Source organism: Varroa destructor, unplaced genomic scaffold, assembly GCF_002443255.2.
Source record: "Varroa destructor unplaced genomic scaffold, Vdes_3.0 BEIS01000003.1, whole genome shotgun sequence".
In the NCBI taxonomy this organism is placed as follows: domain Eukaryota; kingdom Metazoa; phylum Arthropoda; class Arachnida; order Mesostigmata; family Varroidae; genus Varroa; species Varroa destructor.
In genome coordinates, this window is record NW_019211456.1 from 58092552 (window position 1) to 58113365 (window position 20814).

Sequence of the window (20814 nt, forward strand, 5' to 3'; positions counted from 1 at the left end):
TTGAGAACGTTCCGGAAGACGAAGAACATTGATGAATTTTATCACCTAAGAAATAATACTACTGATCCATTTTAAAAATACGCAAGACAATCAAGTCTTGGCACGAGTAAGTGTTTTTTTTTTTTTTTTTTTTTTTTATTTACATTTTAAGACATTCGGAAATATGAAAGTTATATTTTATTGACATATTGTTAACGAAAATGACTGAGACTAAAGAAAACTGTTCTGTTTATGGTAGTTAGAAAAAATGTGGGCAAGATGTGGAATTACAATGCGGTTTGGCAAAAGTTTAATTAGATCGCTTTCTTTAAGCGGTATAGTGCCTGCTGGCAAACGCTTGAATCTTTTGCAGGAATCTGCTTTAGCACACATTTTTTCAAAAAGAAGTTAGCAAATTTTATTTGCAATGGAACAGAGCAGCTGCGCTCTATGATCGTGATGAGAGAGCATACTTCGATAAAAATTTTCCAAATAGATCGTTTAACGAAGAAATCCTATAGGATACCAGACCTGACACCAATGGACTTTTTCCTCTGAAAATACCCGAGAAAAACGTCTACGCTAGAAAATCAGAGAGATTAAAAGTCAAAATTTAATAAGAATGCATTGCGAGACTAAATGTTTGTGCATCCACAGCGTATTGCCATTAACACTGTATTGACCAAAGCTTCGATCATCTGCGGCAGAAAGAGAAGTTAGAAATTTCTCTTAAAATCAACTTGCTAAAACGATTTAATCCCAGGAACAAACTTTGCATGCGTAGTGTGTTTCTAAGTACAGGGATTTCCTAACATCCGAGTGTTTCACGACTGGCCGTCCAGAGCTCAAACATTCTGTGTCGTAGAGTCTTACGGATACGCGTATCCGTGCTTAAGCCACATTGCAGAACCTTAAGACGATTATCCTATGTCGAGCCCACATATAAGCAGACAATGGCTTACTTAGGATAAAAGCAGTAACGTCTGTATGAAATGGCAAAATTAGATTTTCGTTAATAATATTTTCCTACTGACGGAATTCAATACTCTAAAAGTTAAAAAAATTTAAGCCTTATTTTAGAACTTAGCAATTAATAAGCAACGGTGTAAAGGAGCCAATTCAGTAGATGTTATTTTTGTTCTATCAGCTTACTTGAAACGGCGCCAATGGACCAGTGCTCTGACATACGGCCTAGTGCTCGATACGTATTCTTATTATGTGGCTACTATTTACCTTGTGAACCACTCTGTGAAGCATGCAAGTGCCAAGGAAACGTTAAGATTGAGTTGCTCTACGAGAAACTACATAGAAAACATCGGCAGATGGCAAGAGGTACACTTATCTCGTCTAGGTTGAATTCAATCTGTTTTTAAGTGAAAGAGAGAAATATTCGAATGGAAAAGATCTCATCATCTACACCCGTATATGGATACATCTGCTACATATACAAGTTGCAAGGTTATGGGTATAATTGCTTTTTAATAACAAACCAACACTAACTAATAATTTCGAATACTAGATTATGGAAGTGGCAAAAGTAGCGAACCCTTCGTATAAGTCCTGTAGCATCCTAGCCTTTAGAGTTTAATTATATGCAAAGTCTGGTATTCAACCCATCGTGCGCAAACGTATCATCAATTGTGATTGTGGCAAGTATTTAGAATTAGATAATGAATTGTTTACACTAGAGAAATGCAATAGCTGGCGGATATCACGTTAAAAACACAGTTTGGGAAACACGTAAGACAGATGGAAACTGGAAGGGTTTAAGATGGACAAGAGCCCGCCAAATGGGTCATATTAACTTGACACTGTACATACTTGTTCATATGCACACGCGTGAGAAAACGGTAAATACTTATTTGAATAGATCGGTTCTATGGTTTTAGCTTTTTTTGACATATGGCAGTCGCAGGCAGACACAATTTGGAGCCGTTGCGAAACCAGAGCGAACCCTCAACCAGAAGCGATCATGAAACACTCAGCCATAGCCTAGATCTACATCGCTTTACAATGTCACGGCCGCCCTACTTTCACCATCGATGGAACGCCGGCCGCGGCCAAGAGAGACTTAAGGTCCAAAAACACCTTCCTGTATTTACATTTTCGACGTGGATTAACATAACAGCTCAGGAATAAGACCGAAGGATAATTTTCACCCTTGAGGGAGACAGGAACTTTAAATACCTGTACATAAGGAACTATATATATCTGTATATGAAATAGGCCCCTTTAATAGAAGCCTGGCCGACTTCCGAAGTCGATTTGAAAAGCTTCAATGCGGTCTGCTATTCTGTGAAACCTATTAGTCAGGAGGACCATAAATAAAAAAAAAAATAACGACATATAAAACTAAACTGTATGCGGTCAATGTTTATGGAAGACAAGTGAACAATGTTTAATGGTTAAAAAGTTAATATTACAACAAGGTGTACCAGTATACCTAGGTTCGATCCAGTGCTCAACAACTAGCGAACACGTTTATATACAGGTACCCGGCGTAGAGGAATAGACTATTATTCGAGTTAGTTTAATTTGAGAATCGATGGACGTGACGACCTCAGGCTCCTGCTTTCAAGAAAGCCTGAACATGGATTCAGAACGGAATCATCCATCAGAATAGTTATAGAAGAATATTACCAGACGCTTTACTAGGGAACAGCCAAACCCAGAGGCAGCTTACATATAAGAAAGCAAGAATAATTTGATAGCAGACAGGTATAAGACACATATCCATCTGGCAATTTGATACACTCTTCTAGCACCGGTAACACGCGATACTGTAAATTATTCACAACTAACAAATTTAGCTCGATCTAGCAGTGTTATGTAATTAAAACGAAACAAAAATCAATGCGCATAACCAGTTACTAACAAACTTTGAGCTACGATCGATCATAATTACACAGTAGCTGTTGTCAGATTGACCACGGGTGTCAAGGGATTGTAAAAACGCGAACCGCTACTATCGACTGAAAGTGAAGCAACCACTCAAGATGAATCTACTGACAGGAGTTATGCCCGCTACATGTCTATTTGTAAAAAAAAAAAACAAAAAAAAAACTTTCGCAAAGGAAAGGACGGATTATGGTGTTAAAATAAAGCTTCAACGGGTATTCAAAATGTTCCTTCGTTTTACATGTGGCTGAGTCGCCTACGGCCGATTAGTTCGCGGCGTCCAATTGCATCTAACACAGTTAGGCATATATCATTTCTGTGCCATTCTAGCGCCTGAAAATGCTAAGTTGTCTATAAATATTTTTCACTCCTTTTCGGACTATTCGTTGGTAAAGAATGAATTGAAAACGGCTCTTGACGCAGCAGGACTGGCTTTTGACGGGATGTATAAATTGGCAATTCAAATCCGGTAAGAAAATCATATGCTCCTTATGAGATTCGCAGTAAGTAAGCCAAGCAGCTGTCTTATGCGAGATTAAACTTTTTACATGTGCTAGGAAAAATCTTGATGTGTGAAATCGAGCTTACTTTGTCGCAACCACAGCCGATTCTTAAAGCCTCTAATGCTGCCTTCAAATCAGCTACAGGAACTCTGGTTCTCCTTATATTGACAGCGACAAGAGTTTCGGTGAATGTACTACGCTTGTCGAAAGTGATTTTCCAAAAAAATCCAATATCCACTCGTGGCGAGATTGCTATAAAGGGCGGTCCCAAGTAGACGAGAGAACCGGCCCCAAAGAAGAAAATTTTGACCTTTACTCAATTCTGATCCCAACAAATCCTTTTCCTAAAAAATGATATATGTATAGAACTTGGTCAGCTATAGTAAGAACCAATTTTACCTGCAGCAAGCTATAACTTCCCTAATAGGTAGTGTCCAAAAGATGGGGCTGAAGGTCAACAACAAGAAAGGGACGGACAGAGGGGACGGCTTGATTACGTATTCATAGCCACTTCAGTGCATTTTTAATTTAGTCGGTAGGTTCAACAAACAAGTTCAGATAGCAGTCGTAATATCAACGGTAATCGTACGCTCAAGAAAACTTTCTACACACGCAGACATCGTTTGCTGAATTTGACAATGACTCCGATTGCCACTTCAATATGGACACTCATAGTTTTTGTCGAATTTTGAGACACGTACCAGAATTTGATGTTGGTACCTCAAATCGTCTTGTTTATTAATTTGTTGGAATGGAGCCACTCGATACTTTAAAAGTTTTCACATGGATACATTAAGATAAATGTACGTACAGATGCAGTACCTTATCGATAGCTGAGTCCATGAAAACTATTGCAGAAAACCAAATGAACCAAAATGGAATAAATACATTTGACTTTATCTATTTTGTAATTTACAAAAATTATCAAGCCAGGACTATGTCTAGAGAAGGTAGTTTCACTTGGACAGCCAAAGGAAAACTACAAAGTTAATTAGTACGACTTTTTGTCGCATCCAATGAGTTACTTAAATAAACCTGCCTATAATTCTCGTTTAGATCATAATATAACTTAGTGCACAGTATTTACGGTTAATTAAGACGTATGGATATTCTCACTGGGCGAAAGCGGGCGCAAGTATATGTCACCGATCGGCAGCTTTCAACTTCGCGTCAGGCTAATAAAGCTAGACCTGTTTGGAGTTTGCTTTGATCAGAAGTGTTGTCTACCCACAGAATAGTGTTCAAATTTCAGCACTGCCCGACATTTCTTTTCGATAAATTCAATTTCCTTTTGAATTTGGAAATGGCAGATGCCTAGTGCCGTTCATCGATTTGCCTTGGGAAACCAATGGAGGAGCCGTAAACTTTTACGACGTTCGGCCTTAAAGGCAGAACCAAGTTGGAGCAAGCGGCTATTGGGCAATCTGAAAGACATGTGAATTTGCGTATAGAACCTCCCGAGCCGTCGGAAATACTCTTTAGACAAGGCGACAATCTATGGTCAATTTTATCGAACAAATGAATGGTTTCTTCGATAACACTGACTCTGTCACTATTAGTACTGAATTTTGTTTAACATTTTGTTCCGCCCAGCGTCATTGTCCTATGTAATTTGTTCCACCCAAAAATTTTTATCAGAAAAGTAACTTAGCTCGTCGGAAGATGTCAACAGAAAAGGTAGCGAGGTAGCTCAGTTTAATCCTCGCCTTCTGCTAGGTCAGAAAAAATCACACACGTGTACAGTACTGAATAGAAGTAACTAACAAACAAGACAATCAATTACAAATAGCGTATTTAAGCTCTAAACAGGTTCTAGCTGTTTGCATATATGGTATCTTCAACAAAGCGGCCTAGACTCCGTTGATGTATGCAGTATACAAGACTACAAAAAATGCATTCATTCGTTTTGAAATTGAAATAACTACGGCCGATGATTCAAAAGCGGCTATAAAACCATAAGGTTCTGCTTGGAACAAGCTTTTATTTTTGACCATTGAGTCATACCTCTGCATCACAATACAGGCTTCTGGCAGACCTTGGTCCCGTTGTTACAACAAGTTTGAGAATAGTGACCATTATCCGACAAGAGTAAATGGCACTATCTTACGGACGACTGGCATTTCTGCAGCAGAACATAATTAGTTAGCGAATGGTAGTAGCAGCTGGAACATGAAACGCTTCGCAAATTAACCAAGGTTTTATATATCGGGCATTTCATACTTTTCATGCCGTCACTCGTTAGGCTGGGTGACATTGCCGGCCATATGACAGGTTGCCCCAACGAATTCACCGCCTCTTAAACATCGTGTCCTAGAAGGTTATCACAGTACCGTCAAACTGTTTCGATACCTCACCATGTTGGATTTCTGTCTATGTAGAATGCGTCAAAAGACGGTGCTCACCAACTCATACACAGGATTTTCCGAAAGAGTGCGATTAGTTCTACCTTCACTACGATAGAGAAATCAGCACATACGAAGACGTTATTGAACAAATGTGTACCCATCTTTGAGGGTAACTTAATTGATGAAGACAACGATATTGCGCTTTTTTCTAAACGGTTAGACCTCACAGACTGAACGCCCATAAAGGTTGGATGGACATAACTGCTGTTATCTGAGCATCCTGAAAACACTCTCTGCGACGCCGCTGATCAACCCCGTTTTAATTGAAGTGTTCTATATATGTGCGGTCGTTGCAAAGGTGGAGCTGCGCCCTCCATCGCAGAATGTTCTTGTTTCAGAAAATGGTCGATTCATGCGTTAGAGCACAATGCGACGGCTCGACAGACATCTGCTGCGAGATCGTTTATCTTAAGCTCGTTATGCGGCAGATGCATTACAATCCATAGCGCCATAATATATTATTTTCAACATTTGTCAATTGTTCTATAAGAGAACACACTGATCCTATTTTTCGCGGCTATCGAGCATCCGTTATGGGCGCTAGTTGTTATTTTAGCTCAGGCATAGTCTCGAAATGTGCAACATTAGAGTTGAGAAACTATCCCATATTCGATATCAGAGAGAAAAGAAAATTTATTATTATACTCCAAAATAAGAGCTTGTTTTAGTATTTTAATAGCCTAAATGGACAGTTGATCGATTAGTCAATTCGTTATAATAAATACCGTTATTGGATGTCGAGTTATAATGGAAAATATTTTCAATAATCCCACTGTTCTGAACATTATTTTTGTTCACACGGCTGACTTAAAATGGGGTCGAATGAAGGCACGCTATATTTCTGAATAACCTCTATCGAAATTGAGAAAGTTGTGACTTCTATACGAATCTAGCCATCAAATAAATGCCGGCTCGTCATGGCTCTTTCGAAGTAAATGTCTCGTTTACTAAATTCTATAACTTCTTCAAGGATTAACCTTGATTTTTAAAATGCCTGGTGTTTATATTGATTGAAAGATATCCATAAGCTCGCTATTAACGTACATATTTTTCGTAAACCCTAATACTACAGCACTTGTTCAGGTAAGGCAGTTCCATAGTTACCGTACTAGGGTACGCTTGGTTAGCCAACTTTAGATGATTTGTCTCGCTCGTCGTATGCTGTTATCTGAATTGTACACCTCTGGACAATCGAACAGGAAGCTCGGCTAAAGTTCCACAGTGCGATGAGAAGGCCTCTGCGACCGTTACCATCATGTTGGTAAACGATTGCTGCTAATACGCCTCTGAAACGACCTTCTTTCTACATAGACCTATGTTTAAGAAAAACAATACTGTTTAGTGATGAGAACAAGTTCTCCTATGAAATTCCCACAAAAAGCTAGCTCATTTGAGCCCTACAATTTAGACTATTCTATGCCATTATAGCAGTATCAATAACTAGAATCGGACCGACCTATAGCACGTACGTGCAATTTGGGTTAGCTAAGGCACTATCCGATTGTTGCTACAACAACAATTTACCGTGCACTGATTAGCGAAGAAAATTTTTGCAGCGATGTATACGACAATGCTCCTGGTTGTCGTTGTAGTGCTGTTAATATAATGGTATCGGCGCTGCGTTCATAAGTACCACGTTAAATGACAAAACAACATATTACGGTCGTCGCTATTTGTGAGAAAGGCCTAAATTTAGCCTGAATAACCAGTGACTCGCGTGCAGAGAACAAATGATACTATTGTGTATTACACAACGTTACTACAAATGTGGTCGAGAAAACATTGGAACTCACCAACAAATTCACACAGAAACACCGATAAACAAAACTCACCAAAAAAATAGCCCAACCAATTCTAAGATGAAGAAATTCGAAATGCTCTACGTGGTTGGACAGCCATAAACGACGCTCACAGACCATTTATGAATTGCTAGACCTAGCTATTGTTGATCATTTGAGAAATGTAGAATAGAAATTATACCTTTTTCAAACGTCCAGTACTAACGAACTATATATGTATATAGATCAAGAAAATAATAAGTAAGCTATTTAATATTTCATATTTTCACTATAACGTACGACCAGAATATGTGCACCTAAACACGACGACACGTAATCATTTCGATCCATATGTTTAGACGGGATACTTTCTGCGGCAAGTGTATCTGGAGCTTTCGGTTGAAGATTGTCTATTTGAAAGTCTGTCACACCTCGAGGATTGATCTGGAGTTCTGAAGGATCGACCCTAGTGCATTATTCAGCAACTAATACTTTAACTTAGCTACCAGAATACACGTATTTGTTCCAGAAATAGCAGTCTGCATTACTGGGGCCGGCTGATTACTACAGACGTAAAGTTTTGCAATTCGCGCTGCTTTAAGGGTATCAAAAGTGATAGCATAAGTTACTCTTACTCTTCTAAGAATTAGCTAAATATGCGTATGAATGGATGATCTGACTCGTTTGAGCACATGGTTTTCGCCTGGATTTGCCAGTGTTTATTACAAGGCACGTACATTAAATGGTGACTGGTAAGTTGGCATTGCTGCCGGACGTGAGAAAGCGAAAAAGTATTCTCAAGGTAACGTTTCGGATCCTGAATAGAGTAATTAGCACGCCTATACGCAACGTGAGCATAACACGGATGGACAGGCAATATATGGTGATGGTTTAACGTCGGTAGTAAAATTAGAAAAATCTTCGAAAGATGGAACGAAACGAAGAGCACGAGGTGCGTTAGCTGTCTCTGAGGAGCGAAGAAGAAAGGACGAGGTTCCCGTCTGGTCTGATGGCGAATCAGCAGAGGCCAGCTATTAAGATTCCAGCGACTTCCTTCCTTTTCCCCCGTTCCTTGATTCTCGCGTTTGCTGTGACTCTTCCCAGAATCCGGCGGAGCTAGAGCAACATTCTAGCTTCTCACTGAAGTATTCTTTAAGCCGTTTTCATTGGGCCATTAGTGGCAGTGGATCTATCGCAATGCAGAGACTAGTTGTACAGCGGAGGTTTTGGTTGGAAGCACTCAATGCTGTTAGGCCACGTTAAACTGCTACAAGTGGGCTTTAATGTACTTATTTGCGAACTTGAAGCTGTAAAACCTTTACTCTTCTCTTGCGCACTGCCTATTATTTTCTTTTGAGCTGGTAATCAAGCTAACGGCGCGTTTCTGAGCAAGCGACACTTTCATTTTAATGATTTGATGTTCCAAATGCAAAGATGCCCGTAACCGACATACCCTCAAATCGCTACCTATACGGGCGGCATATAATTGTCTCGATGGGTCTGACAAGGAAACCCTATAATAAAAATTTACGTCTGGGGAAAATTTTAAAATTTACTAAATTAAAATAACGACTCAAATTGTGCACGCTACCAGACAACGCTGCTAAGTTGAATGTGATCCTATTTAGCTTAGCAGATTTGAGACGTATTAAACTGAGCCAATATGTATATCATCTATGTTACCATTTATTAAACTTTACGCTTGTTTGTAGTTATAACTTCACTTATTCGCGAACATGCCGCTGTTTTGTCTCTTTTCCAGTAACCCCTAAACTCTTTCAAAAGAGAAAAAAAATTTCAAGACAAGAACGTACTTAAAAGTAAGAACAAAATGAAGGTTTTTCTCAAAAACTATTTGAAAACAGGTGAGGAGGTGGCAAGTGACGTACGGATTCCAGGTGCGCGGCGGAGAGAAGGGTCGCTGCTGTCGAACATCAACCCCACTCTTTTCGGATTACTATGCAGGCCGAGTAAAGAAAGGAACTTAGCTTCCATAATCTTAATCTCTATTTCCGCGCTGCTGTTTACACTCGGCACCGAGTGCACGTACACGGAATAACGGGGCTATATGGGTCACTATGTTTCCTCCAGTCAAGGACGTTATTGCAAAACTCAGTTCTAGATATTTTTGATGTACACGGGTAAGTAGATTTTTTCATTGAACGAATTTCAAAAGCTGGGGCTGTATGGGACAGCTAAGTACTCTCCTACAAATTATCAAACCTTTGCTAAACATTACAAAGCAAAATAAACATATCGTTTCTTTATGCGCTCGCCCCATAACTATACGTTCAACGATAAAAGTTAAGCCTTGCCAAAGTAATTCCTTAAACTAAATTGTATAGTTAGCGTGGTATCTGTATAGATTCGTTTTACTTTGAGTTTATATGAAACGTCGTTAAACCGAAAGGCTGTTGTCGGCTTGACTGAAACACCTCATCCTGACGATCAGTGGTAAATAAAAAGCATAGAAAAATTACTTAAAATTCAAATGTGACGTTTTTAATTTTTACAGGCATATTTTTTTGCTTCGAATTCGCTTAGCGATTTTATTTAATAGCACACTAAAAAAATTATGTTTACAAACCGCATCGCCAAGACCGTACAACGTCATCGACAGATGTATTCATTGTCCTCAATGCAAAAAAATCCCAAATGATTTACGATTGTTGATCAGCGTTATGCTATACACCCGATGATCATGTAGAAATCTGGTCAGGCAGTTGTTCATTATTAATGAATTACCTGTGCACGAGTGATTAAAATCAGACCTTTTGTCTCGTCATGTAGATGCTTCTATAGTGTCCGGCTGCTAGTGGACTCGAAATCCTAAAATGGTGTCTACCCACAAAAGGAACTGGTAGAAATAAAATGTAGTCCAAGACTGCGCAAGGAATAGCTGCGGCTATTGCAGACAGGGATCTTTCTGTCAAAAAGACAGCTGGAATGGTAGAAACGGTATTGCAATGACAGCTCAAGGCCGTGGAACAAACTACAACTACTACTAACACGCCAAACGAGCTTGCTTCAACATACGCGCCGTGCGTTTCATGTCATACGCCGCATGTCAAGGGGTTACGTTACTCAACGCGTCAGGGATTATACAAGATTGTCCCATATTCAAGACGGGGTCAATTGTGCATGAATCTACACATAAACCGCATAAATAGTTGACATCACAGAGGACGTGAAAGGGAGGCGGCCTGACGGCTCGGGAGCACGATCCATGCTCTTTGCAGCACCCCGAAGAGATGTCCCTTGACTTTTAATGAGTTTTACTGAGGAAACGGTTAAACTTTTTGTCGAGAATCTTAAAACATTGACAGAATTATGCAATTTTATTTTTTTTAGATGTCCTTGATATCTCGACGGGACGTCTTTCCTTACGCAATGTTCTAGAAAAAAAATTGCGCCGAAAAAAGGGAAACTACTTGTTTGAAGGTGATCACAAGAATACGGAATCCTTACTACAACGCTTTGCAAGTGGAAGCAACGTTTCTCTGTGTTTTGTGTTTTCTTGGATGCACAAGGAACATGTACTATTGGCTGCACTCATTAAAAACCAAGGTTTTGCAAAATCGTTCGCATAGATCACAAATGAGTTGTATTTACAGTCTATGACATAGTCAAACTGGTAGAAAGTGCGCATAAACAACTGTTTGCAATGACAGATATCATTAGCGGGTTCCAGGAAGAAAGGGATCTTTTGCTTGAGCAAAAACATATTCACAAGAAGCATGACTTTTTTTTTTCTTTAACGGCTCAATCTGATAATCAGCCGGCGCCGCTGGACCATTATAGAGTGTAATTCCAACTAGGCAGCCGATAATCTCCAAAAATGTAGACATTTTTGCTGGCAGCCTTGTTGCCATTCTGTCGCACGGACTAAGAGGCCGAGCCTCTAAATCGTACGTTATTCTTGCAAAAAAGCATTAGCAGCTTTATTTTTGAAAATATGGGCTCGTTCGTCTTAGCAGTCCCATTGAACTGAAACATCTGCTCATCTGTACATAACATCATTACATATTTTGTGTACAAAAACAAATAGATACAATAGATATCTAGAAAACGTTCAGCTAAGATTAAGATCTGACTGATCTCATTGCTCCTAGCAAAAACTCGTTAGTGGCCCATATAGCCTAAGGTGGTAAGGCTATATTCGCTTAGATATATATATATATCTTTCATTAATGATTATTTCTCACACAAATTGGTTGCCTATTTTAAGGTATGAGACACAAGCGAAGTTGGCGAATACGCTGATAAGGTATTTTCTTCTCAGGTGACAGTAATTCTCCTAAAAGTTAGTGTTTAATAAATACTTCTTTATATAGCCCCCGTCTCCCCTATATATTAGATCGAAACGCGACTTTTTTTCATTTGTTTGCTTTCTATTTTTTAGTGATGTACATCATTCGAAAATGTTCTTTCTCTTCATCTTCTCTGGCAGTCCACTATAATAATTAGTTGTGCAGTGAGTTAAAATTTATGTCAAATTCAAGCTCCAGGTGAAAAAAACGCGCTTTCGTCATCGATTTTACTTCGCCTTTTGTTGAACAGGCTGCTGAAGCAGCACAACATAGTTTTGTCGTGTACAGAGAGGACTGCAAAGACGATTTGCGAAGTTTCAGAATGTCATTTTGAAACTGAAGGACGCACCGGCCTCGGTCGTTTATCTGAAGCCGGTCAGAACCAATTAAAGGCATTGTTGAAAAGAGGCAGCCAGAAAAAAATTCGGAAACAATTGAATCAAGTGAGAAAACGAACTGCAGTCATCAAAGTATCGAGTGCAACTAAGATTCACAGGGTTTGTTCAAAATTTAAAAATTTGTATGCCCCATAGTCTGAGCAAACGAAGAGCACCGCTTCTCGTCGCCTTTCAGCATTTTGCCAGGCACCGAGCAATATCAATCACAATAACAGATTTCCGATGGTTAACCTTAGAAAAGCAACTGTGTCTAAGAAGCAACTGTGTGTGGCAAAAAAACGGAGAAAATAATGGGAAGCCATAAAAGATACACCTAAGCCCAGAGTTAAGCTAGATCTCCATTACAAAAAGACGATGATTAGCGTTTAGTGAAATGGGAACGGTCTTATAGACGGAGCATTGCTTAAGAAGGACAAAACGGTCACCAAAGAACTGTACATGGTCTAGTTGCATCGAGTAAACGATGCCGTCCACCACGGAAGATGCGATAGACAAAGCCAAGCCACCCCTTTTCCACCACAATACCAGGTCGCACATAGCAAGGAGATGAATGGCGCCCTGCAAGACTTCAGGAATGAGGTCCTTTTGCATTCATCACCTAGCTCCGATAGATTTTCGATCACTGGCTAATGAAAATTAGCAACCACATATTTGAAACTGGAGAAATCCTCAAAATCTGGCGCTTTATGAACTCGTTAACATCGGACCTGACAACTGAGGGCAGGAAAAAAATAAATTGGTTGACAGGTGAAAAATAGTGACAGCGAATACATAATTTAGGTAAGTACGATCAACTACTGAAGTGTTTCAGTACTTCGGTTCTGTTGTTGTCATCGGATTTATTTAAGGAAGTGTATGCAGGTTAATTTTGTCAACGTTAGTCACTGGATCTGAAGACAGCTTCAACTAATAAAACTAAAAAAATAAGATTTTCTACAATTTTCGTCTTTGACTCTGAGTAACAAAAGCAACAATAGTTAGGCAACCAGTCTGCGATTACGCAATGCAACGCAACAATATCAGAAACACATTACGTCGCATAATGTTGCGGCAGCTAATGGTTTGTGTACCGTTCACTCTCACTGGGCTCTAGCCTTTCCTGTAAGCACGCCCACTCTTGTATTTGTCTGCTCGTTACCAGTTCCTCGGTATTTGTTTTGCTTTAGCAAAATCGTATTATAGCATAGAGGTGTGTACTTGTTCCTTTAGGCACAAATACCGGATCATGGAGAACAAGGGCAGCGGCACCAACAGCAACGACAGAATACGAAACGGGATTGAAACTCTGATTGGATGGCGAAAGGAACATCGAGGGTCGGCCTTGTGGCCTCGTTTCAAATTCAAACGAGTGGTCCATGCCGCCCTTTGTGTCGAGTCGGGACGACATGCGTACTCTTTGGTAGCTATGCGGCCCTGTCGTAACGACCTTGATTAGGTTCCGCTGGCTAACGATAGCTAACGCAGAAGAATGCGTACGCTGGAATCTTACAAGCCATCAGCGGTATGTTATAGGTAAGAAAATAGCTAGCAGCTGCTACCTGGCAAAGGTCTACCTACAGTATAAATCTCTTATAGACCCCCATTACGTTCGTTCTTCCTTTCTGCACTACACACCATATAACTGAACACCCTACAATATATATATATATATACACCCTGCGTACTTTTTGCTTTTTTTCTACGGCTGCGACCCCTATGCGGATTTCCCTAGCGAGACTGAACTATAAGCACCGGTAGTAGCGAAAGGAATCGCTTTATGTGGTAATACATATAGGATACAGCTTGCTATATAGTAACCTCCAAGTGAGCCACCAGGGCGATATGTTCTTGTGTGTGCATGTGTGTGTACTTATAGAACCCCTACATATAGCTTTGCTTTGATCAAACATCAGCTAGAGCTTAGGCGTTGTCTGATATAAGTCAGCTCCTTGCCTCAAGCGCTTGATGCGGAAGACACCAAACAGAAAAGATCATAATACACTAGGTGCATAGCTTTGATGAACAACATTACAACAAGATGTTGTTCAACAAGATAAAAAGCTGGGACGAGCCAGTGCCGTCGGCTGATGACATTTTCTCAAGTATGCAACCTGTTCTGCTATAAATTAGCAGCTATAACCCTTCTTTCTTATCAGATCAATAATATTTCATCTTTTTATAGCGAATCAATCTATGATATAGAATTCCTGACTGTGGAACCTTCGTATTGAAGTGCCATTTCTGTTCCTAGTAAGGCCCTTAGCAACAGTCTTCTCTACCTTTTTTTTTTTTCATGTGCCTCACGCTGCCCCACATGTTAATAACCATTTTAAAGGGTAACTAGTTAATGCCATTCAAACGAAAAGGCTAGGTCTATCGATTTTGGTCGCTCTTCTGATTTTTGTTTTTTTATTCTTCACTTTTTAACTCACAAACACCTCAAATTAAATAACTCATTGGTTTCGATAGGATCTTATATATTAGAAAGTCTATTCACTGCTCTCATTATCTTTGAGACGAGATATAGACTTGTTGGTTTTTTTTACTAAAGAAGTAACAAACGCGTATTAGGACTTACTCGTTAAAAAAAAATTGTCAGACATGTTATGGGCAGGCGACGAAACTATTACTAGTTTAACGTACTTTGTTCCGGAAAGACATCGAGGTCGATCTGTGTTTTACAAGGACTTTGGTAGCTGAAGCATCAACAGATTAATAGAAATTGGCTTTGAATTCCATACCTTTCTGGCGAAATTCCACGGCCGCTAAACAATATTCGTAAGAAGTTTGGGAAAACTGTGTAAATTTGTTTCTGAGAAAAGTCCCAAAGAATGGGTTTAGCGTAAATGTGCATTCAGTGCTTATTAAAAAAAAAAACTAAAACCCTTCAAGTAAGCTCTCGAAAAGTTCAAACGATCGTGGACAAATATTGAACTAATACTGAAATTCAGGGATTTCTTTAAATAAAACTGATTAACTGCGTGTAGAACGCTCCCTGATCAGAGAGGCCTAGGGTAATTCACTCGCAAGCCGTAGTGACAATGAAGATAAGTTTTCTGCATGTTATGGTGCGCCGGTCAAAAGGTAGTGTCCACCCCTTTCCAAATGTTCCAATTTTTCTGCCAGTATTCGTTTCTTTACGTTTACTAGACAAAGGCCCTCCTTGTTATAAGCCTGTTCTAATTCTGTCGTGTAGTGAACGGATATTTATTTCGAATTTTCCCAAACTCTTGATGATAAAAAGAAAAAAGGTCCTTCCTTGACACCAACTCTATTTTCCTGTTTGGCAAGTTTTCGAAGCTTCGAAGCAGTCTCTGGTATTTTTACTGTAAATAACGCGTGTAGGAGCCGAGAGCACTTACTCATAGAAGGTTGCTGAGTTAAGAAAATAGTATCTTAGATTTAAAGGATGTAGAAGGCTTTGGTTAGCCATTAGAGGTTGGGATGACGATGGGATTAGTTAGACACTAGGAGCCTGGGTGAACAATACGAAGAAACACGGCTCCTTATTGCCTACGAACTTTTCGCATGGCACCGAGCCGTTGTCGGCAATGAAAGGGAGCGCTTTTACGTTAATAAAAGGTAGAAAAAAGAATAAGTAGTTTAAAGAGAGGAGCTCTGTCCGAAGGACACCGTGATTAACATTTGGTGGGCCGGGGAGAGTTTGATACATAGGTAAATGCTTGAGAACGACAAGATAACTAACAAAAATCTTTCTGCGACGTAGTAAAATCGAGAAGAAGAGGCCGTTTTCAAGACAAATTCATCCTTGTCCATAATAACGCTGGACATTATATGACTAAAATCGTTAAGGTTGCGCTACAAGATTTTAAGTGGGAGCTTTTGTTGGAATGTACCGTATTCTTGAGATTTCACGCCGAAGGCACGTCATCTTTTCCGAGGCAACTGAGATTCCTTAAGAGATGGAATAAAGTATTGGCTGAAAAATGATAGGTAGTTGTAAAGCTTTACGGCAAATACAAAGAAAGGATTCAAGTGAGACATTGCGTTTATTGTCAAAGAAAATCGACGTCACTTTTCAACCAGTCTAAAGCCCCTGATCACCTTTTACAATTCGTTTTTTTGCGGCAAACAAGTTGAGCTGTTGAATGTTACCTATTTCTATATATTTGCACCGCAGAGGGCTTTCAAACGAGAGGGGCTTAGCAAAGCCCACGGGCAATGGCTAGAGCTGCAGTTTATTTTTGTTACAACATTTTGTTGACAAAATCGATTTAATAATTTCCTAGCGGTTGCAGACGCTAGTTAAAGATACGTGTTCGTGTGTATCATCCGCTTTCGCGAAATACAACATAACTGTGGTAGAGTAGACTTAATTCGAGAGTCAACACTCGGATGCTAATGGGAAAGCTCGGTCACATGCAGATAAACACGGGGCGAAGCGCACGCGTAAATTTGGTACAATAAAAAGTACATTTTGCATTCGAACAGACTCCAATAGTGATCTCGATTTTTCGTCTGATGAGAAGACGTAAACGTACGAACGACATTTGGGCCTTTGGGAACAATTGGGCTTGGGTTAAAATAGGCTTGTTGAATTGCGTAGTTTTCACGAGTAGTCGGTTAAATAACGACCACCGTTTAGCAACTGCTACACGCAGCGCACCGAAAGAGTAAAAGCGTTTTTTCAACATACTGTATGTAATTGCTATTAATTCATGGAGGCAGATATCGATGGCCTAAAGCGTTTTCAGGTCAACGGACAGCAATCAATGGCGGGCATTAAGAAGGAAAGATTTTTGATCGTTTTCTAGTGATCGAGACAATCCATGAACGGCTGCAAGGTTTCAAGATGCCTCGTTTCGTCTTCTTCGTCCATTCCAATCTCTCTATTTAGCTGAAATCATTGGCGTCGGTGCATTACGATAGGAGCATCTCGATGAGATATGGTAGATAAGCCAGAGCTGCTCGGGAAGAGGTCAGCTAGCAAATCCCTGATAAGTGAGTTCGGTTAAGGTTTCATGGGTCAATACATCCTCGTGGCAATTAATAGAAATTGTTAGTAAGTGACCTCACGGTTTGCTCTTTATTCGTCGCCCAAGCATTAGAAGTCGAACGGATTATGCCACCCAGTGTCTTTCTTCCTTAATCTACCTCTCTTTCACGGTGTTGTGTCAGTTAGTTTATAGACTAAGCAGTGATTTATTGTCTTGCAAAGAAAAGACGATAATTTTTTAAGATAAATTAATGTATGCGTGTGCTTCCGCGTCTCTGACGCCTAAAGCAGATATTTTTCAAATTATGGTTTACGAAGGGAAAAAATAAGTGTGCCAGCAACGTTTAATTTTTGTGCCTTTTCAGTATCTCGTGTCTTTGATGACTGGCATCGGGTCAACAAACCCAGTTGAACTGCATGTTTATATGTTCTGAAGTAAGCCAATTCTTGGGATTTCAGAACTTTCTCCTAAAAAATAATAAGTACTAGCTAAACAATCGTTCGCGGCGTCGGTGTTTCTGCAACACGGTTTGGCAGGTTTTTAAGTGTGAACTTACGACCTATTTAGAAGTTGGATTGAGGGCTGGAGTTAAGAGGATCACCGGGTACCATTATTAATAAGTAACGGTGTCCTTATCGTAGGCTCAATGCTTAACCAAGCATTTGTAGAGCAATGGTTTTTGTGCTATTTTACATAACAAAAAACCTTTTTAGTTGAGTTCAATGTATGGTGTAAAGCTGTGTCGATAGATTTTTGGTGTTTGTGGGAGTGGTTTTATGCTGCTCCTTCTGGCTTTTTCAACACCAATGCTACTATATGGCATTGGCGTAGTACAGCAACCAGTATGGCAGCTTTCCCAGGGAAAACGTTCCGACATCGAAAACCGAATCAACCGTATCACGGCTACACCGAATCAATTGTATCGCAGCCTTGAGAACATTGTGCATTAGTTCCATAGACTGCGACGCCATATTTTTTTATGCCTTAGGACTAGTATCCTTAGAAATTACCTTTTACCATATCAATAATCTTCGTGTGCTGTGCTTTTAAAAAAACCGTACCAGCAATTATTAATGGAATAAAGTACGTTTTATGTATTTACATAGAAGGAACGGATTAATTAATTTAAATCGGTAATTTAAATCGTTTTTAGTATTTTTCCATATCTAGTATTTTGTTTTTGTTACAACTAGTGCCAGGAATCAACTGTATTTTTCATTGGCTGTCGGTATAGAATATAGGCTGAATTGTCTAATGGTGTATGCGCATTTGTAAAGACGGCTCAGGATTATAATGTAAATGGGACAATTGAGAGGTTAAGCTTTGCTGCGATATATAAACGCGTCTTGATAGAAATTATAATAGAAATTACTGTTGCTTAAAGTTTTTATTACATTATACTCTAAGAGCAAACGAAAGTTCTATCCCATTGCTTTTTTTTGCTATTACTAAAGGAACTTCATAAAACTCGACAAAGACGAACCAACGATGAGAAAGTTATACGGCTGCTTGGTTTTTTTCAGCGAGTAATAGGGTAGGGAGAAGAATGATGTAGTCGGAGACATGGTCAACCGTACAAGCAGGCAGGGAGGCAGCTAGCTACGAGATATTTCAGTCCGAGCCGACATTCTTTGTTTCTTAAACTTAAGAATGAGGTTTCTTTTCATTTCAGAACCACTCCTGGCTTGAGCCTTCTGAACGCCTTCTTTTTCTTTTCCGCGTCCGTCCTGCTGCCGTAGCGTTGTTCTTATCGCCGCTATTCAGCTCGAAAAGCGAAAAAGAGTTGAACCTGTCTGCGCACAGTCGCCACCCTATCAGAGCGCTTCAAAGTGCCCCGCCTGCCGCTTCCGCGATACCGCGACGTTCGGTCATCATAGAGGATTTCGTGTACAAGAACCCCCCTCATCCAATTTTCTCGTTTTCGCTTCGCCTGGGTCTGTCGGCCACTTATTCTTGATTTTTCAGAAAACTTCAAAAATTGTTCCTAGGATTAAACGACATTTTAGGGATTAGCAACGGCATTTCGGCACAGTTTACCGCATAAGTATGAATCCACCTTACGAGTGAACTATAACAAGGTCTCTAGTAGAAAAAAGCTTAACAATATGACGCAATGAGCTAAAAAAATTCACGAACGGATTTATATAATACTCGTAGCACTTTACCATGGTTTTTTATTTAAAAGTTTGCCTCTTTTTGTTGACGCAACTACCGTAAGAGGCACGTGTGTACTTTTCTCGGGCTGTTTACTATTTAACTTATTTCCGTCTTCAGGCTGGTGCAATTTCAGGGTCGTCTTTAAGGTATTAATAATATTTTGCGATGCTTAGTTCATTTTTACTTAACTTTATATCTGCAAGGATTAGTTTTAGCTATGAGACCATTGGGATATTCACGTACGCGGAAACGAAACAGAACTGATCATCGTTTAGCTTCTAGTTGTTACCCCCCAGCTTAGTGTTTGTCATTTTAATCAAGTAGAGTGTGTCGCGCCGAGTGTAATAGGCTCAGAGGAAATTACAAATCATAACTGGTATTCCAAAAACTTAACTTTTTGTATTTAGATATCGTTTGCTTCTTTTTTTTTTTCTTTGTTAAGAAAGGTTTTTTCTGCAAAATATTATTCAAACGTAATAGGCAGAGTCGTATTTTCTCGCTGGCTCCCAAGTCAACAATGTTTAGTCGCGTAAAGTGTTACATATATATCTATAAAACTACGTCAAATTGCTAACACGTTTCCTTATCTGGACAAGAAAACGTATTTATTTACTGTGTATACTTATTTTTGTATTGCGCAGAATGTTTTAGCAACACATTCTATATGGTTAATAATAACAGCCTAGAGGATGGGTAATAAAGAATATTAAGCCCTATATTAACAAATTGGAAGTGTCTATATAGAGCCTGGACATTTTGGAACAATTCAGCGATACAGAACAAATATTCGCGTATTTTATTTGCGAAAATGAGACATTGGCCTATTCACAGATTCTGTAATAAATCCTGAAATTACTATATTGACTGCAGGCTTTCGAAGTGAATAATAAAGCTTCGGTTCGTTCACATTTTTATTTCCTATCTATTTAGTTTTTGTTTGTGTTTTTTCCTTAAACACATTCACTTTAAATACATAACATAGATCTCTTAGCTGGCAACTATTATTGCAAGGTCCCAGTTTTTCTCTGAGAAGTTTATGCGTTCAATAAATCTTGAAGGGGGGTTTCCTGCATTTCTATGCAGACGTACGACTACTGCACTAAATTATTGTATAATCTGCGCAACCAACTGAATTAATGTGGAACTGTCGATAACTTTAATGGTGCATAAAAAAGTGGACAGTTTTGGTATCTTATTAGGCACGGCATGCGTTCGGTGGAACGCTTGAGGTCCACAGGTGCATGTGTCGGTCTGCAGCTGCATTTCTCATGACCAACGGAATTGTCAATGACAACAACCCCCTTTTGCAGCTGGCTTAAAGACTTCCGACGGAAAAGAGACAGGTGACGTTAAAATTTCCCGTAGATATATTAGTTGCAATCGATTTGGCCGCATAAATATCTTATCCCTATAAAAAGGTCTTATAAAAAGTATAGAAGCCGAATGCTT

The 20814-nt window shown here is 39.5% G+C and overlaps 1 protein-coding gene across 2 annotated transcripts; it reads left to right on the plus strand.

The window, feature by feature from the left end:
• The first annotated feature begins 11948 nt into the window (after nt 1-11948).
• LOC111247033 (uncharacterized) lies at nt 11949-20247 on the plus strand. 2 transcript variants are annotated; one of them, XR_002671936.2, is made up of 3 exons: nt 11949-13051; nt 13481-13783; nt 18881-20247. XR_002671936.2 is itself a non-coding variant. In XM_086984932.1 (3 exons), the coding sequence occupies exons 2-3, from the start codon at nt 13740-13742 to the stop codon at nt 19163-19165; spliced, it is 318 nt and encodes a 105-aa protein (XP_086841058.1). In that variant the 5' UTR covers nt 11949-13051; nt 13481-13739; the 3' UTR covers nt 19166-20247. The 2 variants fall into 2 exon arrangements, 1 of the variants encoding a protein (XP_086841058.1); XM_086984932.1 differs by having other exon boundaries at nt 13481-13772.
• The last annotated feature ends 567 nt before the right edge of the window (nt 20248-20814 follow it).